Source organism: Lepisma saccharinum, chromosome 1, assembly GCF_977018435.1.
Source record: "Lepisma saccharinum chromosome 1, izLepSacc3.1, whole genome shotgun sequence".
NCBI classification, from domain to species: Eukaryota; Metazoa; Arthropoda; class Insecta; order Zygentoma; family Lepismatidae; genus Lepisma; species Lepisma saccharinum.
In genome coordinates, this window is record NC_139229.1 from 99,036,417 (window position 1) to 99,064,174 (window position 27,758).

The 27,758-nt window shown below is 36.6% G+C and overlaps 1 protein-coding gene across 3 annotated transcripts in view; it reads left to right on the forward strand.

Moving 5' to 3' along the window:
- Slik (Sterile20-like kinase) overlaps positions 1 to 27,758 on the forward strand; it is a 75,946-nt gene that overhangs the window by 21,923 nt on the left and 26,265 nt on the right. For 2 of the 3 annotated variants that reach the window (XR_014443333.1, XM_083135116.1), the window contains exons 8-14: positions 7,610 to 7,694; positions 8,720 to 8,865; positions 10,712 to 11,285; positions 14,095 to 14,820; positions 15,900 to 16,093; positions 26,556 to 26,719; positions 27,375 to 27,513. Coding sequence is in view for 1 of the 3 variants with exons in the window: in XM_083135116.1 (XP_082991242.1) it covers positions 7,610 to 7,694; positions 8,720 to 8,865; positions 10,712 to 11,285; positions 14,095 to 14,820; positions 15,900 to 16,093; positions 26,556 to 26,719; positions 27,375 to 27,513 (2,028 nt within the window). In the remaining 2 variants the exon portion in view is untranslated. Of the gene's footprint in view, positions 1 to 2,026; positions 2,073 to 7,609; positions 7,695 to 8,719; positions 8,866 to 10,711; positions 11,286 to 14,094; positions 14,821 to 15,899; positions 16,094 to 26,555; positions 26,720 to 27,374; positions 27,514 to 27,758 lie in introns of all 3 variants that reach the window. The other variant, XR_014443334.1, reaches the window with a different exon arrangement.

Consider the following 27,758-nt stretch of genomic DNA (forward strand, 5'->3'; position numbering starts at 1 on the left):
TCAGTTCCAACATGGGAACAATTATGGACATAACAGCAAGATTGAGAGTAACAGTGATTGTATGACGTATGCGGTTTTACTATTGTAATTTATTGCTAAACACTAAATATCTCGTACACAATACCCATTTATATTTACCAGCAGGGTTGAACAGTTGAATTATGTGCAAATTTATCTGGACACTATTGTACAATAATCTGTACAGCCAAAATACTAATTTATCCCTGTTATACTTCCGTATAGTAAATTAATTGCCTCTACTCTTTACATAATGCTAAAAACCACCACTTTCACTTTGGATGAACCAATAAGGAATTTTAAAAGCTGGTTCCTTTGCCTTGTTAATATGTACAACAGGTGTTTGCCTAGGACAATTTTTATTGTGAAATTTACTTTACAAAAGTAAAAATGTGAATTATATCCATATGTTCTTAAAAGACAGAATATTGCAAATATCCCATACGAGGTGGTGTAGAAAATTTTAAGGACTGTTGCTACAATCTGGTCAGAATTTCACTTTGGGCCTATTGGTCACCATCAGGGATTGTTGCTTTGTCTCAGGGTTTTAACTTGAAATCTGGAACCCTGGGCAAGAAGGATGCAGCATTGAAGTCAAACTGATGAGGCTCCTAGGTCCTAGCAGACATCAATACGCTGCTGCTTTTGTCAGCTGTCCTGATCCTCTGCAGATATTTGGCGCTGCCACGATGCACACACACACGATTTTGGAAAGACAAAATTTTTCTGTGCTTTGCTTTTTTTTTAAAAAATCTTCAACTGATTACATATATTAAAAGGTAAACGAACCATTCAGATTTATCACTGAACATTTTTATCTTGTATTGGTGGAATATTGATTATTGGTATTGGTACTTCATCTGTAACTGCAGACATTTCATATTGGTTCATCTCTTCTCCCCCACCAAATTGTAGAATGATACAATGAAAGACACAGTTTGTGGAAAAATTATAGACTATTTTACTGAATGAATTATATCAATAATGTATCAATTAATATTCTCATCTCTAATTTTGTTGAGATCTCTGAAGTTGTAAATGTGTCTTCACAGCATTAAAAATGTGTATTTCTGAATCTCCAACACATTTCACATCTCTTTTTATCAGGAGTTACTAATTATATAATAATGATACAAATTACATCAGCAATTCATCTTCATGGTGTGTGTTGCTTGTTACTATCACAATTTTGTTTACAAAGAAAAAACAAGCATATAACTTTTATACCTGTTTTGTTGAAATATAATATTAAAATCAGTAAGTATTTATTATTAGCAATTGTTGATTCTTGTTGCTTGTATGTACAGTGGAATCCTCGTTATACATTATCAGATTTTCCATTTTCCTGGTACCAAAATGATAGAATATTGGAAAATCTTTTTGCATTTTAATTTTTTGCCCTGAAAATTGTTAATATTTCAGGGAATTGAACATGCGGTAGCAAATTAAAACATTAAAAGGAACTGACTCATCCATGAAACTTCTTGTGTGTGTGTGTGTGTGTATGTGTATGTGTGTGTGTATGTGTGTGTGTGTTCTACAAGAAATAGTTTCATGGATAAGTAAGTTCTTCCTTCTTGCGAATTAATTGTTTCACTGTATTCTTAATTCTTGAGAATACATGTAAGGTTCGTTGAAATGTGAAGAGAAAATATATTTTTAGCTACTATCAATATGATATTTATGTAAATATTAATGAATGTGACTACATGAACAATCTTCAACAACTGATATAGTAAAACTTGTTCATGATAACTTCCATGTTTGACAGAATCTTGAAGTTCTTCCTAATGTGCTGGAATTTCTACTTTCCTACCCATGATTTTTTTTAATAGTTGATACATAACTATACATTTGTATATTTATATATTCAAATACTTATTTGAAGAATACATTTGTATATATTTATTCAGATAATTATTTGAAAAATGGCAGGATGAATGAATGATTACCTGCTCTAATGAAGCCTTAACTTTTGTTAATTAATTTCATGCTTACAATTATGTAGCGGGGTAGGAAACCAAAAAAACACAGAGAACAATACCAGCGCATTGGTAAGTTTCTACTTTATTTGGATGTCTGTTAGTTTCATAGTGCCCCTTGGTGTTTATGTAGTTGACTGTACGAACCCTTTCTCAATGTATACTTTTGTAAGAAAAAGCGAGAATTATAAATTCAGTCGCTGTTGTTGTTATGAGCAATATAATTTGTCATATTTTATAGTTAACACACACGTGCACACACTCACAGTAAAGGGAAGTAATTTCATTTATTCTGTTTGATGTTCACATTTCTTTTTCTTATTGGAGCTATGTCTTTCATAGTGGCAGTCTTGTTGTGTTTTTATTAACTGGTTGCAAATTATAAACATTAGAAATTACTTACACTAGAAATTTACTTACAAACTGATGTGAAATTTTAATTGGTACTGATAAAGTACTGGCATAATATTTACCAATACCGATAACCAAAATTGTACTGATCTGTACAATTGCAAATATTCCATGAAGAACTTGAATGGTCCGTTCACGTCCATTAATGTATGTAACTAGGAAATTGGAATAGGTGTAACCTGTGAAAAGGATGCCTATTGTAGAATTTATAACATGCAATCAGAATAGTTACCACAAAATAACGAAGAGATTGCAGAGTTACAGTGATGTGCCTGTTTCTGTTCCTACAGAAATAAAAGCAAGAAATATTGAATGTTACATGGGATGTAAGGCGTCAGTGTTTGATCTTGGGCTATGGGACATGCTGTGGTTTGAGTCTCCTGGGGTGAAACATAACAACTTTTCTCCATAGATTTTGGCCTGTGTATGGGACCTGTGGCCACCCACCATCATTAGGAAATTGGGGAGCTATGAATGAGTGGCGTAATCCAGTATATTTAAGTTACTGTTATTTGCTCATTGTTTTCACTAGAATATTCATGAACTTCAGCAGATTTTGGAATTCTCATTGTGGAGGGTTAAACATTTCTGTGACTCATCGTGCAATGGAATCAGTTTCTCACCTTTTCAGTATTTCACCACTGCACTCATACACATGTGTAGGTATGTGATTACATATCACGATGAACTGAAGTGAAATTTTTAGCATAATGAAAATACATATGCAACTAAGTTCGAACTTGCCTAACCCATATAGAGGGTGGTTGGGCAATGGCAATATTAGTTCCTGGAAAAATTTTGGCTTTGAAAATGAGACAAACACAGAGATGGATGACAGAATTAGTGTTCCTTTTGCAATTTTAGAATATTCCAACTTTAAAGTTGAAGTATGTTTGTAGTATTAAAAAAACAGAAAATATATATTCTATTTAATCACAAAATGACTTACTCTTGCATCTTCCCAAAGTATGAAAGTTTTTCAAAACACTACACTAGACCAGTACTTGATTTGCCTCAATTTGCATACATTCCAATGAAGTACAAGAGAAAACAATAAATTTTCATCATACTTTTCTTTTGTGCTTTTATTATTCTTCAAGAATTGTCATTTATCTGGTTTTATAAAATGACACCAGCTCAGCTATTTACATATTTATATGGATGCAATATATATTTAATTTATATTGCAACATGTACCCTTAAATATTTTCTATTTTCTTATGCTAAGTGTTGGACAGAACATGAAGTTAATTTTCAAAGAAGGATTAAAAAAAAGCACACAATACAAATTCACTGAAAATCTTATCTTTTTTATATATATATATATATATAATATCGTTTTTGCCTGCATTTTCAAGTTCAAGGAGGTTAAAATACCAATTTTCTCCACGATATATCTTTGTTAACCTTCCTTTTTTTCATCCTTGAACAATGCAAGTGAAACATCAGATTTTTAGTGTTTGCATTGTGCACTACATGTTATCCTTCTTTAGCAGGTTAAATCATATTGCAAGTTCCCATATTACTTGTTATATTATTCGATAACAACAAAAACATTACTTACTGTATCCACGCGTCAAGTTTTGTGGGAAAACTTTGTTGCGTGGGTGGTATAAGGAATGTTTTCTTCATTACCTCATTGGACAATCTTTCCTTTCAAAATCACCTGATTCCTTCCTTGTCGTTAAGACTTTGTATTGTATAAAATTACTTTGCTGAACATATTCCGAAGTTTTTAGTCCAGGTTGTATTCCTTTAATAAGCTCATGTGGTTTTAATGCAGCTAAAACAATTGTCATAATAGATTTACTGGCAATAATCAATTTAACTACTAGATTCATGCATAAGTGTATTGACACCAAATACTACAGTATTTCAAAAGCTTTTGTCTGTCAAGACTACTAATGACATGTAATATTAACCCTTTCCAAACAAGACTTAGAATGTAGAGTTTTCCCCAAGGGAAGGTTTTTTTTTTGGTGTTTTTAAAAATTCATAGAAATTATGTTGTGTGTGTTATTATTTAACATTTTTTTTCTAAAATCTGCAACACTTCCTCTTCCCACAGATATAGAACATGTTACATTTTACATAAATTTTCTCACACATTTATGATTTTTTTACCTGTAACAATTTTTGAAAGTGAAAAGAAAAAAGTTTCTATTAGGATCTAAATCAGCACTAACTGCGAAATCCAAAGCGGAATCATTGTAAGAAATTTCCACAGTGTAGATATAAATTATTAAATGGTATTCTCAAGAACAAAATCTCAACTTAATTTGACATGAGTACAGTCACGGACACTTCTGTGTTGTTGCGATTGCATTGAAAGTAAATGAGACCATTACAACCCAGAAGTGCCCATGACTACAAGTAGTCATCAATGAAGAAAATGTGACATCTAGCAGTTGAAATCTGAAAGAGGTGGATACAACACATGTGCACACAAGACACGCGGTGTTGTTATAGCCAGTCATTCATTGACAATGTAATTTTATTGTGGTTATGCCAGTCGCCTGTCTTATTGGACAGTAATTTGGAAAGTTAGTATGTAATATTGCCATGACAACAATATTAAGAACATTGAACAGCATGCCAAGATACACAGTCTTAATAACTTTGAAATGAAATTAATTTATTGCGTTAGGTGATGTCACTTCAGGTTCTTTGTGTTTGTGCCATTGCATGTGCACTTCTTTGTCTGGTGTGATTTTGTTTTGTTGTTGCTGTTTTAACACACTGTGATTGTTCCGCCCTGCATGCGGCTCACTTGGCTCTGAGCAGCCAAGGTGCATGGTTCGTGAGGTAGGTTATTTCTCCAAATTAGTACATTGCATGTTTTCTGCATAGAGTAAAATTCTGAAGAGAAATTGTCAAGTGTGTGACAATATTTACTCTTTTTTTTTTTTCTCTCTCCTATCAAAAGTCGAATCACTCTTCAAGTGTTGATTGTATTGTTGTCATTAGTGATTTTTTGTGTGAAGCACTTTCTCTTCATGTATTCTGGCTCTTTTGCTTGAGAAAACTAGTACTGTGTAACTTTAATAATACTAACATCTCTATATGTGCAGTTGAACCTTAGATTTTATGTAAAATCTGAAAAAATTATGATCGAGGGGGGGATTTAAAATCTGGGATCCACTGCATATACCAGAATATGAAATTCCAACGATATCATCTAGGTCAGATTTAAAGCAGCTATGAATTGTTATGTATGGACATCACAAATTGGTTTTGCATATGCAGTACTTTACCCAAGTAATATTTGGAGATTTGGATAGCAATAGAATGGCTAAATAGCATTGGAAGGAAAAATAAGAACAGTGCTCTTATAGTGTTCTCCACCATAATATGCATTTGAGGTGATGCGACAAATTATTTGGAACTGTATGGGAGGTGTGGCAGCGAATGTGCGACAAATTATTTGGAATTGTATGGGAGGTGTGGCAGCGAATGTGAAACTAGTAATTCATGTGAATGCATGATTTTCAGCATTGTTACTTTAACTCCTGATCTGTCACTATATTTATAACTGTGGCACTAGTGTCAAGCATTAAGCCAACCTGTAATTCACATATTTTCCAAGGGGACAGATATCCTAGTGCTAGTATAGCTGTAACCTTTTTTTATTCGCATATGAATGTTCACCTCCAGAAAGCAACGTAAAATAAGGAAATTGCAAGACTTACGGAACTCAAATGACCACGTGGAACATTGTAGGACCTCCAAGACCTGCTTGAAGTGCTAATTACTCTGTGTTTTGAACCCTTGCCCTTTTATTCGAAGTCTGTGTTGCTTGGTGAAATTTCCTGTTAGAGTTTTTGACCTCAGGATATTATATTTCGTTCCAACGAACTAATGAGTATGAATTCTGAAAACTGCATGACTAACATCTCTTTGCTAATGTCACATGTAACTTGTAACTGTTCATACTCTCATTGAGCTATTTTTTAGTACCTTGGTTACTGGTTACAATTAACTCTAAACATGATTTTTGAGATTTAACACTTTACTGTGAGAAAACATAGGCAGGGAAAAACTCTTAATTACAAAAAGAAATCACATCTTGACCGTAAACATTTACAATCACTAATAGAAGATAATTTATCACAGTTTCACTGTAGAGAACGGAGCAGAACGGGCAGTCAGTCATCTTGAATCTGCGTTGCTATCACATAAAGTCTTGGTGTATACATAGAAGAGCCACCAGGGGGTAAAAAAGAGAGATTTTCCACCTATATCATCTTCCAGAGGGGTACCAAAGAAAGTCATATTTTGAGCTTTGGTTCATGGACTATATTTATTGCATTAGTTTTAATTTCAACATGCATTTTTTTTTAATTGTTCATATTGCTTGCAAATCTAGCTTGTGACCAAGACGCCATAAGCTGTATCAATATATTTTTTCATTACATTATTTATAAAGATAAATAATCTTTCTTTGTACGCATACTCAGTGTAACACTAGGTAAATAGTGTAACAGTTCAGAACAGGAGAATAAACAGTGACAACAATAATTTGTTGACAAGGTTAAAAATAGTACTAAATGTTCTAATACAAGGAAATTCATAAGTAATGGGTATAAGTGTATGTGCTCCTATGGTAATATAACCCATCTCTAAATCTCCATATTTGTTCTGATTTAAGATGTTCCCTCAGTAGTCCTAATACCTTAAATGACTGTTTAGACCACAATATGAAATAATGACTGGCTTTCTGCCGACTCAAAAAACTTATTTTCCTTGTTTTTTAGCTCATAATTATTATGCTATATTCATGTGTAATCTAGATATGAGTTATTCAATTTTATCGTACATGAGGAACTGTGTAAAACCTAAGTATCATTAATTTGAGCATATAAAACCAGTCTAGCCTTCAGTTATTTTTTTTCTGTTGTTTTCAATTCTATAACCTTTACTGCTTTATTTTCACAAATATTTTTCTATATAAAATCAGATAATAGCCATGGTCATTCTCGACTATTAATGTCTCTGGATTCTTATTTCTCACGGAATTGTTATATAGTTTCTGAAGTTTCACTGAAATATTAGTGTGTCATTTTATGTAATTATTATTATTGTTTGTTCTCCATACACTCTAACACTTAATTAGATCACATTAATGAAAGAAATTTAACATTAGTTCTTACGAGTAACCAATTTTACCGTGCATTAACATTTTCTATTTGTTTTTTTAGGAGCATCGCACCTCCAACCTACCTCTGGATTTGGAAACCACAGAAGATGACTCCACCTCAATGAAGAGTGACACTGACGTGAAAAGTAAGTAATGCACAGTGTAATGTATAGCGATTACATGTTATGAAGTGTGAGATGAGTGTGCAATATTGTGCGTTGGTACTGTAACATCAAATACATGAAACTTTACTGTTTAGTATTATAAGTGTTACACCATACACAATTTTATGTTGCACCTCTTCTGTTTGTTATTGGCTCCCAGTACACATCGTTAAATTTCTAGTCGGTAACAATAGGTGAAAGGGTTGGTGTTAATTGTTCAAGTTCTGATGTTGATTCACTTTAAAAAGACCACACCATCAGTATGTGGGCATCACTGTGATTTTTGTTGACCTCCATGGCAGAATGGCAGCATGCTATGACACCAGGGATCTCTGGTTCGAATCCTGGCCTGGACATGGGTGTTCTTTGCGAGTGTCCCTTCATAAATTTCATTATATCATGACTTGTCCTTGTTTTCACGATTAGTCAAAAGTGGCAGAAAAGCAAAGTAAAATAAACCAAGTAAATCAATGTTCAAATAATATCAAGGTGTTTGAACAGATCATAGTGACTAATTATTTCAGGAGCATCCTATTGTTTGCCAGTTGTACTGGTAATAGACAGTGCATCATCTTATGTATTGATAAGTCTGCTTCATTACCATTCAAAAATTTTATTAACGGGTTTACAAATGATTATTTTTTCCTACCTTTGTGTAGTGTTTGTCTTGTGCAGGTCCCTTTACAACCTTGTACTTTTATTTTTTTCCTAAGGGGCTTTTTACACCCCTCTTTTAACTCTTAGGCAAGAATTTTAGATATAGGGCCATTTCATATATATGAAGGGTGCAAAATGTCTGCACCCAAAAATATTAACTCGTGCATTCATTCATTCAATGATTATTTTTTGTTTGTTTCCATGTCAGGAATTTTGAAAGAAAAAGGTTGAAAATAAAGGTTTCTGTTTCCAGTGGCATCCAGTGACATTGTAGCTAACAAGAAAAGACTTACCTGGGGCTGTAATCAGGGAATTATTATGTTTATTCCTTATTCTTTTCTCCTTTGCAGTGCCTGAAGTGGAGACACCAGTGGTTGACAAGGATGCTGAAGGTTTGAAAAGAGAAGCCGAGAAAGAAGAGGGACTTGATAGGAAGAAATTCAAGAGGGAAGAATTGCGAAGTGATAGTTCCAGTGTTGGTGATGCTGAGAAATCTGTAAGTAATATCATAGGAGATACATAATCTACTGTGTGCAAAGTTAACCAATTGGAAAGTGACTCTTTGCTCTCATTAAACAAAATATTTATAAGTTTGCAATGGATTTTGATGGACTTCTGGTCAGTTTCTATGTGCACCATTCAAATTGAATAAATAATATAAAAAATCAATAGTGCTGCATAAGTGTCAATGGAACTGAGCAAATCATGCCAGCTTGAGAAGGATTGAACTGGCTCTCTTGTATACCATGTCATGCTATTCTAATCTGTTTTAGTAATCTGCATGTACCAAAATTTTATGTAATAGTCTCTCAAATCAAAAGCTGCTTCAAATGATGATCTCTCACATCAAAAGCTGCACCAAATTATGTGAGAGTTTCCTGTATTATGGGAATAGTTTATAGTTTGTAAAGATTTCTGCTTATTGGTTGATACCAAGAAGTTGTCACATTCTCATTCAAATTGCTGATAATTTGACAATTCTATATTTCTCTAAATAGACTAACCTGCCTTATGGCACACACAGGAGTTGTACTATTTAGAAATTTCAGTTAAAAATTCTAGATTTTAGACATCCAAAAGCCTTAGATTTGGTATAGAGTGGACTCTTTTAATTCAAACTCAGAGGGGCTACGAAAAAAACAACGAATTATCCAAAATTTGAATTAACCAGAATATAATAAAAGAAAAAAACACACCAATGAAATAACACACTGTATTAAACAAAACTGCATGAATACGCAGACAGTACACCTTACCTTACCTTACAACTGCTATGTTTTATCCATATCTCCATCCAGGAACAGTACAGTACACTACACTACATTTCACTACACTATGCTGTATTAACTAAGTAAAATGTAACATAGGCTAATTGCACCATGTTTCGACATTGTGACTCCACTAAAACACAAAGAGAAATGACCCCTTCTGTCCAGCTATCTGTTACCCTCTCAACTTGTTTCTGGGAGGGTGAAGGCCACATTCCTACAAACAAAAGCTCAGGGGATTCCCGCAGCCCTCTCTTATATACCGTCGACACATGTGTTAACCATAAAAACAACCTTTTCAAGAAGAAAAGGGGGATGAGTCATCTGTTGGAATTTCTTTGGTCTTTCTTGGAAAGATTTATGTTAAATTATTGGAAACCAGACTTAGAATTATCCAAATTTAACCTTCAAAATTTGAATTAAGTAGTCATTTTTAACATTGTTTTAGATAGGGGTTTCAAGGGGAATGTGCTTTCGTTCGAATTATCCAAGTTCGACTTAGAGAGTGCACTGTATATATGAAAAAGGAATAAAGTTATGAGATTTGAAAGTTTACAATGAAATAGCTTCAAAACCACATTTATTGCATAATTCCTTACTGGAGAGAAGCATAAACATTGTAGTGCTGTAAATGGAAATATTATTGAATGTTTTATCTGAAATATCAGATTTTTTACTGGGAATAATACTGGTTCATTAAACTAAGGATAGGCCAACTTGAGAATTTCACATATACTGACCAAGTACGAATTGAGTTATTCAATATTAAATATGTATTCTATCAAAAACAGGAAAAATTAGGAAGTTTGGTTTGACAAAACGATAAAAACTATTTGTGTGTGTTTTAATGGGCATTGGTTTAAAAAAAGGAACTTCACATTTAAACATTTACAACATCCAAACACATTAATATGAATCTATCCTATCCCTACCACACATCAATTTTATCCAATTTTCTTGCATTGGAAATTTGTTTTGCCATATACATATATCATGTGTTGTTGTTAATTATGGTGTTACAGTAAAAATGCAGTGATTGACTTTGTAAGTAATTTATTTGCTGTTCAATTGCAGGCTATTAAGAAGCAAGCTGAGCCTGGCGAACGACGCCCTGCTCGAGAGAAGGGCCCAGCACCACCACCACCTGTGGTTGGTTCAGCATCTGTGCCATATGAACAAGTGTCTTCTGACAAAAGTGACGCAAACCAGAAGCCAGAAGAGAACGAAAGTTCAAATGTGTCTCGAGTGAAAGGAGGATCAACGGTGTTGGTGTCGGAAACAAAACTAAAAACCGAGAAACAACAGGAGGTGAAAAGAACTGAAGATACTCATTTACCAGTTTCTGGAAAGGACCAGGATAGTGATAATAGTGCTCAAACCCAGTCTCTGTCTCAGGCGTCGACGCCTGATATTCATGTGTCACGTGATTCCCCAACGTCCTCGAGGGTATCCGAGGATGCTGGCAAAGAAGCACATGATGTTAGTGTTAATAAACAACAAACCACTGTGGAACCAACCGTCACTGTGATAGACAAATGTGATCCTGATGGTCAGTTAGTTAGTGTAGACGAGCTGGAAGGTAGTAGTCGTTTAGAAGTAATCCATAGTGCCCTACACGATGCTCTTCATGATGTGGTTAGACTATCAGGTAAATTCTTTGTTTTTAGTAATCTTATTTTTATTTAGTTTAGGATTGCTGGCTGGTACATCTGAGAATGTATTTGTGGTGGATAATGGATTTTACGGTTTTAAGTAATTTCTTAAATTTAGCATAACCACAGCTGCTAATTATTAGAGGTAAAATACAGTGTTTACTTATGTGTAGCTTGTGAGGTTCTTTCTAAAATTGACATTTCAGGATCGTCACGATCCTTCTTCAGGGTGCTCCTATATAATCACATTAAAAAAGAGTAACGAAAAAGGATATACGTCACTTGATTAAAAACAAACTGCTTCATAGTTGTAAACTGTCTTGCATTAGCATCGCAAGTCACTGCCCACTGCCTGCAGCACTCTATACTCAGATAGGCTAAATTGGGACTGGCGCTACAGGTTTAAGGTGGCATCTGAACTACTGGATCCCTCGATCACAAGGCAAGAAATCCATTTGTAATAAGGTTCAACTAATATCACTTTAGCTGATTTGATGGATAAGCATGTTAAGTGGTTGTCTTTAGATCTTGCCTCTGAAGTAGCCAGGTTCAAGTCCCAGTCTGGACATTTTTGTTCTTTGTGAGTGTCCCTTCATTTTATTTTATCTTGTTGCAATTATCCAAAAGTGGGAGAAAAATGACAGAATTTTAAAAACTACCGCTTCATACTCATACTGATTTCATACCAGTGTCAGTGCTGCTACAGATTCCCACCAATACCAGTACTTGGAACCAATTACATATTACTACTGAAAGAGAAACAGTTGATAGGAAGTGGAAACTGAACGTTCTCTTTTCAAGATTACACAGCAGTGCTCTTTTTCCTACCTTCCATGCATGTTTGTCCTTCAAAAGGAGCACCAAATTTTTGTGTGTTTAATGCACACCATGGTTTTTGATGAGCAAAAGAAACTAAACATTTATATCTTGTATATAATGCACAGTACGTTTCAGGTTCAAGAAATGACTTTCTTAGTTGTAGGTCGTAAAGCTGTTGCCATGCCAATCAAGAGCAAATGACCATCATACCTATTCAATGTTGATGTGGACAAAAAGAGGAGAATATAGTCTTGTTTATACAATGAATCACCAACCCATGCCACTCCCTCCACTGTGTTTAGCTTCTCAAAGCTTTCACTTCTATAACCACCTTGTTTATTCTGTAGTAGAGGGAATCGAGATCAAAATTATGTTATGGATTTGCAGTGCTCAGGAAGTTAGTTTCTTTTATTTCTCACCCAACAACAGTTTCTATTATTTCTCACCCAACAAATACCGCTGATACACATCCCGTGTGACAGGAGGTGCGTGATCAAAATCTGCCATACTCCCAACACTTTTCTCGGTGTTGCAAAATGCTCTGTTACAAAGTGAAAAATCAGGGGAAGTAGTCATATCACTTTTATAGTTTTTATTATTATTATTATTATTATTACTGAAGAAATCCAACCTGGTAATTTGTATTTGCACCTGCTGATACATACATGTTATATGCAGTGACATAGTGAAAACATAACGTGGTTTCATGTTGGCTGCCTGAATAATTCCATGCACAATATACACCACAGTTTTTGGGGACGAAAATTTTTGAAAATAGTGCATATTATACATGAGTAAATACGGTATCCTCAAAATATTATTTTTTATTGTGTGTTGGGGGTGCTTCCAAATGTGCTACAAGTTGTTGTTTTTTTTACCCTGTTTTAATACATGTTTGAGGAGTAAGAGAAGTGGTGGTATAATAAATACACAAAAATGAATTACTAATTTTATCCGCAAGACTTACTTTTAATTTTTCTATTAATTTCAGTGACTGTCACCATACACTTGTAAACTTGTTGCTTCACTCAGTTCAACAAGTGGCCAAGTCGATGGTGGCAGGTGCCACCAAAATTAATAGAATAATTAAAAGTATGTCTCATGGTTAAAATTAGTAACTGGCCTTGTTCCAATTTCAATGTTATTGTAACAGTAAGGCTACTCACTGAGAATTCTGTGTGAATTTTTCTCCGTAGACATGAAAAACTGCAACTTTTATTAATGCAAATGTCATTGAATTTATAAATGCCTTTAGGCAAGTTTTTTTAGTTTAGCTTTTATTTTTATCGAGGAAGAAAAAGAATGCTGCATGGAGAATAAAACATCTCTGAATCTGTTTACTTTGTTAGTGCCCTTTGCAGAACGATATATCTGACAGACGAAGATTATTGAAGATAATATATCTTGAAGTTGATCAGTTAAATTTGAGTTTGAAATTATTATTCAATTAGCAATTTTTCATAGATTAGTATACTCCATGCGTAACATTTGTGACTTTTGTTTGTAGATGTATTTTGAGTCTGAATATGTGAAATGGCAAATGTAAACTCTGTACCTTAAATTAAATATTTTAAATACCTATTAGGGCTAAACTGTTTAATTGAACTGAATTAGAACTTTGTGGATACATTGAAATCACAGACCTTCTATATTTTAATACTATTAATTAATGCGGGTGCATGCGTGCGTGTGTGTGGGAGGGGGAGGCAGTAGTACTTAAGGCTGAAATAGAAGAAACATCTTCTTGTACACCCTTGAATTTTTAAGAAGTTCGTCGTTAAAACTGAATTATACTTGAATTTTATCATGGTTCTAGAGTGGCCACCCTGTGTAAGCATTTTAGGAAACTGAAAAGATGCTAGTGCAATGAACAGTCATTATAGAGATATTCATGTTTTTAGTTTTTATATCTGAGCTTGCTAAATATTTATTTAATAATAGACATCATTTATTGGCATTAACAATTCTTTGACTTGTTTCTTTTAGGCACTACAGTAGTAGACCCTTCAGCTGATGTCAAACTAAACACATCCACAGTTACAATAACATCAAATATTAAAGAAGACACCAGTCCCTCTAGTAATAATGTTACTCAAGTAACAGTTACAGCCCATCCATCTGTTGACGGCTCAACACCAATCAAAACATCTTTTGGTGGACCAACAATTACTGTGATGTCACCTGGAGAGAATGTTAGTGAGGTTGTGATAGTTGCAAATGAAACTAATAAAACTCAAATAAACGAATCTTCCACGGATGACGATTGCTACCCATCGTTGGATTCCCTAGAAGCAGGCAGTCAGGACCAACCCATAAATATTGTTAGGGACAATCATGTTAAAGGTAAAAAGTTGGATGAAAGTGAAGTGGTGATAATTAATTCAAGATACGTTGATTCAGAACGCAGTGACAATAGACAAAGTAGGTCCTGTTTGGAGTTGACATTAGACGAGTCTGCAGATTCCATAGTAGCCACTACACCCGGTAAGAAGCAAGATACAAGTCACGTGTCTGTGGTGACTGTTGGTGAAACCGAAGAAGTGAAAAATTCGACATCCCTAATCTTAGATGGCAAAGGAGACATTTTGATCAATCACACATCAGAATCCAGAAATGATGTATTGAACAATCTAACAATAGATTCTCGAAGTGACATTTCAAACATTTCTAATGTTTCCATTGAAAGAAGTACTAGCAGTAAGAGCGAATCAGGTTAGTACAAGCTAATTAATGTACTGCTTGGGTAGTGGGAATTTACAACATGCAAGGCTGATTGAAAAATTTGCTGATAATCAATATTCTGCTGATCCAATATTGCAGAACTTACATTAAGAACCTGGAACAAATTGTTCACCTCCTTAAATAATGCTAACAAATTTGTGACAAAACGAAGATATATATGAATGTGTATTCATAAAAAACAACAAAATAGAAAACATTTTACTAAGTTATAGGCTACTTATAGAAATATTGATGTGTAAAATTGTCAGCAATTTTATTGTTATTTCAATCCAAACACCAATATGTCAGCTGATACCAGAAGTATCGTCTAACACTTTCCTATTACTGTATGATAAATTTTTCTAACAGTGCATTTGCACTACCACATTTCTTCGAGATGGGACAGATTAACAGATCAGTCGATTATTAAAAGTGCCAACAGTTGTAGTAATTTCATAGTTTTCTAATACTATGGGTGCATATTCAGAATACTCTCATTATTGTCCTTAGGATACATTTAAAGTTAATAAATCTTGTGCATAAAATATGCATGCAGCAAAAATCATGCAGAAAGTTAAATAATAATTTGTTCAACTTTCCAACTGTCTCATTATTACCATGCTAAATCAAAGAAGCTAACCACAAGGCTTGACCAAACGCCCCCCCCCCCCCTTCCCATATCAGGTGCTGAGTATACAGTACTTATACTTTAACAGCATAAGACCTATTTCTTTAAGTAATAATGTTTCTTATGTTGAAAGAAAATGCACAGTTTTAAAATTGGTTAATTTTCTTAGCACTTTCCTTTTCTGAGGTACAAAAAACTAGCTATAAATATATAAATTGTTCAAATTTTGCTGTTTCCAGAACAGTATACATTAATGAAGGAAATGTTCTCCCCTATGCATTCCATTATGCCACAGGGACACATGGGGAGGGATTCCAGCCACAGTGAGGAAGGGAACCCCTGGGTCCTGGTACCTATCATATTGCCATGGGGTTAATACTGTATTAATTCTGAGAAATCTTACTGTAAATTGACTCATGGTGATACCTTTTAACCTTTACAGGGGCTGAAGATGATCACAGTCGAGGGCCAACTTCTATTGTCGTAGCAGGAACAACCCTAGAAGCAACAGACGTAGACCAGTTAACGGACACTTACCTCCCAAGTAAGAAGTTAAATGGAGAACCAGTTGGATCACCGCTACCAGAGAATGAAGTATTTATCGTAGAAAATAAATGTACAAAAGTTCAGAAGAAGGTACGCATTTTTAAACTCCCATTTTACTCCCCTAATTGTTGTTAAATTTGAGTGTCCTTTTTTTTAATGAGGTTGAGTAGAAATGCCTGCTTCCCATCTCCCTCTCGCGCCTCCTGCCCTCCCTCCCCCATCCCTCCATTTCTCAATCTCTCTTTCTTTCTCTTTTATGTAGTTTCAAAGATTGTATAATGATGTACCAGTGATCTATGAACAAGGGAAAAAATGTTCCGTAAATAATGTTAGTGGCCTGAATATTTTAATTCTTTTTCAGGAATTTTTTTTCCTAATCTTCTTTAGACTGCTTCAAAGGTTTTTTAAACTCAACATTGCCCACCATAGCATATCTTCGGTTATGTTGACAGGTTTTTCATTATTCCTGGCGTTATTTCAAGTTTTTTAACATACACATTACTTTTTAAGTAGTTAAAAAAAAGGCAGAGACCAGAAAGGACAATTTACAAGTACACTTCGCAACATCTTATTTGACCGCCCTGAAAAATTTCAAAGTCCGTAATTCGTAAATTTGGCAGCATAGTGCTTCAGAGCCAACTAAGAGTAGCCAACTTTGCAACATTTCTTCTTCCTGAATGAAAACGCTTGTGATATTTTTTCATTCTTTCACATTCCATAAAGTAAAGATACCCTAAAGCAGTAATAAAATATATCAGTAGACAAAAAAATGTTAAGTAGAAATACGAATGTTGAAAATATTTCAAGATTCTTCGTTCTGAATTTGAAAATTGGAAAATGTATGTGCATTGTGAAACACTGAACAGGTTCTCATCCACCTGGAAAGAATTGCTATCAGATTTGAATGCAAGAAGGCAAAGTTATGATGATTATATGCAAAATGTTTAGTAAAGATATCTTGCACAACACCAAACGATTCTGCAAAGTGTGTCTTTTCCTTGGTTCTTGGCGAAAAATTGTTCGAAACTCCGGCACAATGTTGTTTCAACTGAGATTAACGTGTTTTACTGAGCTTTCTTTTAGCAATCTCCTGGAGTAGTAGGTTAGATGACCACTTTCGTTTACTGTTTTCGGCAAGATCGAAACATCGTAGGTTCAAATCCCACTCTTTCCTTATTATCTTTTTCCTTTTTATTTACCGAGTACGAAGTGTTCTAATAACGTAATATAATATTATATGATATTACTGTAAATATTTATGCGATGCATGCTCAGTGGCGGCGATTGGGTTTCAAAACTGATGGGGCAAGGTGGAGGGGAGGGGGGCAAGGACAGTTTCTTTCCCTTGGTAGATAATGTTTAGCATAGTGCTGGGTCATCTGCCCCTCCACACTCCATAATCGTCGCCACTGTGCATGCCTCAAGTAATGCTTCTACTAATGTTTTTAATCTTTCAGTGATTGGCAGGATTTTAGGAAATACTTTTCCTTTCATTCAGCTGTTATAAGCTAACACATATTAAGAACTTACATGTCAACTTTCTGCATCCGGAAATGCTGGACATAAATCGCATAAATATCAACGGAAATATCCAAGAAACGTATATAAGCATTCTCTTCCAAAGCCGCTTTAAACTGTAGGTCCAGTCCCGATTAGCCTTACTAGTAAAGAAATCTAAATATGAAAGTTTTACTAGTAAATGCATTTAAAATGCACGAAACAACATGGGAGGAGAAAAATAAACCTAAAAAATAAGTAAATTCAACAAAAACTGTTAAAATACTGACAAATAAACTAAAAGCCAAAATAAAAGTCAGAATAAAAGTTGATTTCTCATCAACTTCTGGACCCTAATTAGTAATTATGACCATTGAAAAAGTTGGAGGTAGCTGACTTAAAATTTTCTTGTGGAGGGATCATATCGTCCCATATCTCCACTTCATAATAAAGAAAAACATCAAGTTCATATTTCGAAAATGACTTGGAATTTTCCACCACGAAAATATGTTTTTCATAGTTTGAAGTTCGTTAGTATTATCTTTCAAGGTCTCCATTGTTTTAATTTCACACATATTTTATATTTCATACGTTCCTCTCTCTTTTCATACAGTCTTTGGAAAAAAGCTGAAGTTTCTTGTCAAACGGGGTCTGGTTCAAATGACTCCTTTTCGCTCTCCTGTTCCTACTTTAAACAAACAACAAAATACTTCGTAACTAAACGATTGCTTGTTCAAAACACGGAATTTTTACTCAATTTACAAAATATGACAAAACGCCAATAGACATGTTCATCATTTTTCCCTTTCAGCGTTTCTCGATTTTATCTGAATTCGTTTCCTCATGAAATTTGCCATGAGGAAATTATAGATCAGACATTATGTGTGAATTGGTTTCTTCAAACTGGTAACAAATTTTAACATGACTTACCTGGAGAAGAGGTAGCATGCTTGATTCTTACGAGGGAGGTCGTAGGTTCGATTCTCCACCTAGGCAGGATTTTTTTCAGGAGTATATCGTTGGGTGTTTAGTGTATCCACCGTGCTAAGAAGTTAACATTGGTCTCTGTATTTCACTAGAGGAAAGGAAATAGTAAGAGAAAGTTATTTCGATGATAGGAGAAAGTCACATGCCACGTGGAATGCGCAGAATCAAGTTACGTAGAGCTAGGTATGTAATGGTGGTTTCGAATATTGCAAAGTTAGTGGGGAAAGTTTGTTATATCTGATACTCGTACTTTCTGTTCAAAGAAGACAAACATTTTAGATACAAAGCAGTGAGGAATTAACTAACGATCATTATGAGGTTTTGAATTTTTTGTTTGTCACTCACTATACGAAATACTTATTAGTAGTTTCTTATCGAATCGGCCTTCGTCGCAATAACAATTTATTTATGTTAATTAGCGATTTACTATTAGTTTTAGACGCATGGTAAGATGGTGGTGAAGGGATTGACAACAGTCATTATGAAGGAACGGACATAACAATCTTAGCAATTTGAACTCATTAAACGCTCTCATTTGTTACAGTACTGCACTATATCACTACTTAACATAACTATTTTTTTTTTTAGTATATCGAAATCAAATAATCAATATTTTAAGTGTCAGTGAAGAACAAACAATAATTATTTCTTTTCTCCTCTCTTTTTCTACCTTTTCGGAGAAAAGGAAAGGGAGAGGAGTTAGAATGAAGTAAGATTGCTCTTCCCATGTGAGATGATCCCCCAGCCAAGCTCCCTCAGCCCCCTGACCCCCCCTTTCATTTTCCTTCCAAGAAAAGGGCAAAAAGAGAAAAAGGAGAGAGAGCGTCTGTAACCTTCTCCACTCGTCCTCACTACGACCCCGATGCCCTTGCAATGAGGGAGGGAAAAACCAACAAAGGGAAAGGAAGGCTCCTCCCTCCTTTCTTCTTGGGGAGGGGGTCACCTTCTGCTCGAAACGCTGCAAGTCCTTCCATCTTTTAAACGGGGGGGGGGGGGAGGACGTGTACCCTATCTCTCTCTCCGTCTTTCAAGTTGGCATCGGGGTCGTAGTGAGGCGCCTCACTACGACCCCGATGCATGCGCCCCTCACTATGACCCCGATGCCACGGAGGTCGGCGCCTCACTACGACCCCGATGCCCTCTTATTTTTCCATCTGAGGAGGAGGGGGGGGGGAGTTTCTCCTCCTGCACGGGCATCGGGGTCGTAGTGAGGACCACTTCTCTCCTCTCGTCTGAGCTCCCCAATTTCCTCGCGATGGTGACGGGGAACTTTACCTTTTTCTTATTTGAAGGGGGAGGTACTACTGCCAATGAGGATTACACCTTCTCTTTCCGGCATCGGGGTCGTAGTGAGGCGAAAGAAAGAAGTGAGAAGAAAAGGGGGAAGCTGAGAAGGGCAGGGAGAGGGGGGGCGGAGGGGGCAGGAAGGGTGAGGATATGATAAAGGAATCTTCATCAAAGAGAAAGGAGGAAGAGAGGAGAAAGCAAATCATTGGAGAGAGAGAGAGAGAGAGAGGAAATCCTATCCATCTGTCTTCCCCGTAGTCTTCTTGCTTCTCCATTGTCTCCGCTTTCCTTCTTCACCATGATGGAGGATTTCCCCTTCCTCACTACGACCCCGATGCCCTTTACGAGAGAGAGAGAGGGAGAGAGGAGGGAGGGGAAGGGAGGCATCGGGGTCGTAGTGAGGCGCCTCACTACGACCCCGATGCCACGAGAAAGACGTTTAGAAAGCGGTCCCGGGTTTGATTCTTCTCTTCCCCTCGGGATCGGTGGTCTGGGCGTCGGGACGTGGCATGGGTGGTGGGAGCCTCACTACGACCCCGATGCCCAGAATCAACTTCTCCCAGACCATCGAATTCCTATGCCCAGGCCGGGATTCCTACGACCCCGATGCGGCATCGGGGTCGTAGTGAGGCGGTAGAGAGAGAGAGGAAGAAATGGCACATCGTTCCCCCGAGAGAGAGCGGCATCGGGGTCGTAGTGCCATACCCTTCTTCTTCTTCTTCTCTTCCATTCCCCCCAAACAGAAGGTCTGGCAACCCCGGAGCAAGTTCAGCGCCCTCTCTCTATTAGGTAGAGGAGAAAGGAATTTGGGGGAAGCTTTCTTTCGGGGAAAAGTCAGGGAATTTGAGGGGAAGCGACCCCGATGCCCATAATAAAGAAGGTGAGGATGTATGGCGAATGGGAGAGGAAAGAGGAGTCCTTCTCTCCCAACCAAATGGGAGAGGAAAGAGGAGTTACCGAGATGATGAAGAAGTGCCTAACTCAGGGTGGTAGGTGAAGGAGGCATCGGGGTCGTAGTGAGCTCTGGAGAAAAAAGAGAGATATGTCAAAAAAAAAAAAAAAAGTTCTTTTTTCTCCTCTTCCACTTCCTCTCTGTACATATGGAGGGGGAAGGGAGAAAATTGTCTTTTCTTAGAGAGAGAAGAGAAAGTGAGAGATGCAGTGGGGGGGGGGTTACCAGAGAAAGAGAGGGAAGGATGATACTATTATCTTCTGCTCTCTCCTTTTTTTCGGGGGGGGGGGGCATCGGGGTCGTAGAAAGGAGAAGAGGTGAGAGACGAGGGGGCATTGGGAGGAGAGAAGGAGGGAACGGATGGCAAGAAAGAGGGAAGGAGCAGGGGCAAGGAGGACACTTCCCCAATTGGGATGGATTGTAGATGATTGGCTCTACTCTCCGCTCCTCTCTTATCTTTCCTCCACCACCCCTTGCCATCGGGAAGGCCCCTAATCTCTCTCTTTTATACCATCTGGGAGGGAAGAAATTCACAGTTCCCTGTCTTCACCCCTTTCTCCTTCAAGGGCATCGGGGTCGTAGTGAGGCTTTCTCTCTCCTACCACGCACCCTCAGCAGGCGTTTTCGACCTCGCCCCCGGACCCATGCCCGGGAGAGGTCCGGACCCTGTGGCCGAGTTAAAAGAAGAAGAAGCCTGAACACACATGCCCAGGCCAGGACTTTTATTTCTCTCTCTCTCTCTCTCTCTCTCTCTCCATACTCCTTTTCTTTTCGAATGAAGGGGAGAGAGAAAATAAGCGCCTCATATCCCCTCCCCTGGTGATGTCATTTAGGGGGGGGGGTGGTAATATCCTTTCTCCTTTTCCAATAGGAGGAGGGAGGGAAGAAATTTCTCTCCCCCCCCGTTCTCCCCCTTTTCGTTTTCTCTTTCTGTTTTCAATAATCCTTTGCGCAACAGCTCTGAGAGGCCTTGGCTTACCTACCGACTGCCGGTCTCCCTCCCACGCTTTCCTTCGTCACCTCTAAGCGTGGAGATCTTCAACCAGTATTGGAATAGTCGGGGGGTCAGCCCGACGTATCCCCAGCCGTTATAGTAGGTTTCCGGGACCGGATTACGCTTACTCATTCGAAGTTCCCCCAATTTCCTCACGATGGTTGGTTGCCAGCGTCCTATACGTAGGCCGAATAAATTTCGACCAGAGCCGGATTCGAACCTACGCCGTCCCGCAGCAAACGACATAACTTAAATAACATTACATTTTGCATTCTGAATACATATATGTGATTTGTGAATTAATCATGATGTGTGTGTTAACACAACATATGAACAATAACTAAAAAGAAAAGTTTTAACTTTAAATACTGGAAATCTCCAACTTCTAAGGGGAAATATGCGCAGAAGGGACTTCCCTCAAGTGTGCATCGGATTCATTTTTTAAATATTCTAATATCAACGCTATCTATTCAGCAAACAAAAAAAAGAAAAAAAAGTAAGAGGAGAGGGTGGGATTTGAACCCGCGACCTTTCACGCTTGATGAAAAATAAGGTCAGCAGCGCCTAACCAACTGCTCTACATTAAATTCATGACATAATACCCTTAAAAAGATGTTGACGTTTATGATGACTCCCACCTTCCTGTGTTTCAAGCACATTTTCTCGACAAGTCGTGTAAAATATTTGTTTTTGAGAACTGATCGATATTATGCAAGGTATTGTAAATAAAATGTCGCATAAACTCCTCACAAATTTGCTTCTTTCTGCACAAACTTGATGGCAATTTCCTCCAGGTGGAGAAAAACACTATTCAGTGTTTCAAACCCCCCAAATTTCAAGTCGAGCAAGCAGAATCGTAAATATCCTTCAAGGTTCTTTTTCCAATTTATTATTTCTGTTTGATTGCGTATTATACTAATAGCGGTATATAGTTTCTAAGTTCATGGAAAGTGTTAAATTGAAAACCTATCACCGCAGCATTTTTCGTCTAGTGGAAGGACCTACTCAAAGTTGGCTACTCTCACCTGGAGCTGAAGTGCAATGTTGCTAAGTTTACGATTTCGGGACTTAGAATTCTTTCGGGGCGGTCAAATAAGATGTTGCGAAGTGTACAAGTTGTGCAGACAGCCATTCAGGCAGGAGCTGTAGTCTCATGTAGCTGGAACAGCATGCACTCTGTATGGAGGACAGCATTGATCTTCGGGGGCAAAGAAGTTGTTAAATAAGTCTATAGCTTGGCAATACTATGTACCAGTAAATATAAAACTATTACTTGAATGGCATTTTGTTCATAAATCATGTAATTCACGTTCGATTAGTAGACCTATATATAGGGACATTGAATTTTCGTGATGCATGAAAATGCGAAATGTGAAGAACATTGCAATTTCGAACATTCTGCAAATAACTACATCACCAATGATGAAATATGTGAGAGTTTTATTTGCGAAGTAATGCGAAATGTGTGCTTTTTCCACGAAATAGCTGCGAAATATCATTTGAATTAAGTAGGAAACATGCAAGAGCCTGTGTGTTTACACTGTCAATTTGTGACGAAACAGTTGTCTAAAGTAACCTACTACTAGCAGTTGTAAAAAAAATGTCTTATGAATCACCATCCTGCAAAGCCAAAACGTAAACAAACGTACGCTCTCAGTTCCACACTTTTTCGGCCAGCTGCATAGCAACTGAACAAACTTAAACAACAGGCAACATGGCGCCAGTGTGGTGGCTGACAAGTCTACACAAATCTATCGGAAGTCGGTGCGAACAACTTTCTTACGAATCACAATTGGTGCCGACTTTCAGGTGAATGTGTGAAAGGGGCGAAAACAAATATAAACCACAGTCTGGCCAAATATATATATAAAAAAAAACGTCGAAAGGAGGATACGATGGCAAAATGAGGGCGGACTACTAAAAATAAGTATTCGAAAATTTTCAGCGTGCCACTGACGACATATACCTATCTTACGACTTCCATGCGACTGTAGGTGCACGTCGATCCTTGATAAAATCGCACCACTTGCAAAACCTTTCACGCACGACAAACAGTCGTGAGCGCAAGGGAAGGATTTCTAAACCCCCATCTTTGTCCCGGTATTCCTAAGAAGAGAACGACAACTACCTACCTTACAACTTCAGTGACAGTAGGTGCATGTTGATCCTCGCCAAAATCGCAAAATTGTAGAAGCACACTCGATGTCAGTCAGAACTACCTCACTTTACTCAGTAACGTAAAATGTTTCTTGCGCGGGAACTACTAGGCAATATATCACTGATATCACGATATGGAAAAATATAATTTCGACTGACGATATTTTCTTGATAGCTAGCGATATCGTCCATCAGGTAGCGATATCGTCCATTCCTAGTAACAGCTCCCGTCTGGCTGCAAGTGCACATTCGATTTCCCCTCAGGTCTTCGCCATTTTCCTTGATGGTGCAAAATGTTCCCAAATAAGGTGAAAAGTCATGGGAAACATATTTACATGTAGTTTCATGTAACTTTTCGTATTATTTCATATCACATGCACCATACTTTCCTTTTGCACAAAATTTTGGAAGGCATGCACATTACACATCTGTAAATGTGGTACATTTATTCATTGAGCATAAAACATAAGTGGTGGATTTTCATGATATTTTTAGTCTTCAAAGCACAAAATGTGTTGATATTCACAACAGATAAAATTTGCATTTTATACCAAATAAATGTGTTATTTCGTGATTTAAAATGGATGAAAATGCATTCACAACATGCCACTGCACATACATCAACACTTTTTTTCTTTTTCAGCAATTAACATTTTTCGGTGTTGTTGCATTTGCAAAAATTGAAGTCCCTATCCATAACTATGTGCGAACAACAGACTAAGGTGGCAAGTGACACGGGATACATGCCACTTGAGATTGAGTCAATCAACAACAATGTTTCACAGTTTCACACGATTGTAGTATGATAGCCTGCACAGGCCTGAGTTTGATTGGTAAAAATCGTCATGCTGCAAGGGTCCCTTCAGTCTATAGCAAAAGAGACCAAGGAGGCACCATGCACCGTATTGAGAAAATGGTTCAGTCCACGAAACACATGCAACTCGTCATGTCACTTCGGTTTGAAATGTTGCATATATTTATGAAGGCTTGTTTCTAAGAGACATGTGTCACATGTCGCTTGAGTCTGAAATGTAATTAAATGTGTGTTCACCATTTTCTGAATAGATTCATTGTTAGACTTGAGAATATATAACACAAGCAGATGCTGATCACAAAACTTAATTGACGTTTTTTTTAAAGTTTTTTTTTATGTATTCTCACACCATTCAAAAGTGTGTGCCGAAAAAGTTTTTTCTCCGCTGGTATATACCGCCGACATTTTTTTTACCGCTCTACTCAGTTTTTATTTATACCATAAATTTGTCTCCGTACCTATTTATTACAAAAAAATTGGAATATTGTAACTTATTGAAACATTTTAGAACCTGAATTTTGGGTACCCTTTGAGCTACCCTTTTCTTCACATTTGAACTGAATTAGTTACGTGAAATAACATGTGGCACATTATTGATTCACTCAATTGCATGAAGAGGCAGCAATTTTCACATGCCCAAGTATGACCAATGGCAACCAGAAGTTGTAGAGTATCTGGAATGGACATTAAAACAGGGTGATTACTGACTGGGAATTCCTTGAATTCTGGGAATTATGCATGAATTATTGGCTCCGGGAATTGTGCATGAAATCTGCGTGAATTTTTCTCTGTGGACATGAAAAATGGCACCTTTTGTTAATCTAAATCCCATTGAATTTATATGTATTTGTAAATCTCCTGAGGCAAGTTTTTCACAGATTAGCTCTTATTTTTATTGGGGAAGGAGAAAACTGCGTGGAAAATAAAACCGAATTCTCTCAATCCATTTACTTTGTTAGAGTCCTTTGCAGAAGAATCTTATCGGACAGGCAGATGTTTTGCAAAATATTTTGAAATTGATTAGCTAAATTTGAGTTCGAAATTTTTACAGAATTAACAAATAAATTTTCAATATATACAAGAGGGATTGCGGATATTGAGGGTGACGTTGACAAAGTTCGAATGTTTTATTATTATTATATAATATGCATTGAAGCCTGTGGGAACTCATGCAACATCTGCCTAATACTCCGAAATTTCTTTTAGAATAGGACTGCATATGCTTTACAATAGAACAGACATTTTGAAAACTGCAGATTCCTGCAATTTTTATTTTGTGAGTTCGCCCCTTATCCACAAGATCTCATATTTTCTGTGTACCATAATCTACTTCTTGAAGCTAACTGAGTTAAGATTGAATTCTAGAATTAGGGATGGCCTGATAAGAAAATTTTGCCAGTACCACTAATCTGCACTCCTGTTTACATAAAGTGACACGTACTTCAACTGTTCAACTCTATAAAATATGCCACTTTATGTGAACAGGAGTGTACCAATATAAAATTCTACCGATCCAATAAAAATTGCAGATATTCCTTGAAGTACATGCATGGTTCATTAATCTTAATGAAACCATGACTGCAAAGGGCTTTGATTTGAAAAGGAGATTGCATATTTAGACACTTACTATACAGAACTAAACATCCAAACTATGTGTTGAATGTCCGTAAAAGTAGTATTGTAACAAAATGAAAGAATTTTGCTGATAAACACACCAATATGACTATTGGTCAATATCAATAGAGTGCTTGCTGATCAATCTGTCATCCCTATCTAGAATAAACTGTAAAATAGGTTGATAATTTATAAGTTGATTTTTTAAAAAAAAATTATTTAGCATTGTTTTTTTATCCCCTATGAATAGAAGAAATCTGAGTATGAAAGAAATGCACCTCTTCAGGAAAAACGAATATCTCCCGATAGGTATGACATTCCTACTGGTAGATCAGTGTCCAGGTCAGAGAGTGGTTCTGGAAGAAGTAGTGACAGAGGAACACCTCCGTCAGGATCAAATAAAACACTTGATAGGTAAGCAAATATTTTGTCCATTGCTGTTTAAAGCAATTAAACGCCTTATTCACAAATGGGACATTCCAGTGTTAGTTCCCAGGGTGGGTAATCTAAGGTTGGAATTTTTCTGGCCTTGGCCCCGCATAAAGTGGCTCTGGAGCTCACCCAGTCTCAAATCAATGGGCACCTGTGAGTCAGAGATGTTAGTGCATTACTTCTTTGTTTTATCTGAAACCAACTAAATTAATCAGAAACTATCCAATTGCGTAATGCGGAAACATGAATCTTCATGTACATAATACTTAAACCACGCTTACCGCATTCATGAGTAATTTTCATATTTACTCATTTTGTTATTGGAGTAGGGTCACCTTTTGTGGAATGCCCCAATTTTTAAAATAGTCTGAATAATTTTAATGATGGGACTGTACTTCCTTGGCAGTGTCTTCACCTTTCATTTCCGATTTTCTCTTTCATGATATATTTCATGACAATATTAGTGGCTTTATGCCATCTTGAATGACTATCATGAAGCTCAAGTTCATAGATTTGTTCACTCCTTTGCCATATTATCCTTGTAATAGCATAAGTTCTAATCATGCCAGAATTTTTTTATTTGGTTGTTGTAAATGATCTCCTGTGCTTATAAATACATCAGTAATTTTAAACGTAGGTCTGATGCTGAAAGTGTGACAACAACGATTAGCCAAGACAGCCATGGCAGTAACAAAGAAAACAAGTTGAACCATGATTATAGAAGTGGCGATACAGATGATGAAGTTATACTGAGGAAGAAACCTGAATACACAAAAGTAAGTACTTAACTCCTTATGCCTATTTCACTGTTAGCAATTCAGTAAATTCATGGAAAGTGCCTTTTTGAGAAGGTTGTGTTGTTGGTTGATGTTGAATTCAGCATTGAAACTTTGCTATGTTGTGTATGAATGTTTATATTAATTTTTTTTCTGTTTCAGGCCATATTATATCATGTTATTTACCTTTTTCAGCATAAAAGAAAGGGGTTACTATATTTGATTAATAGAACTTACAAGTAATA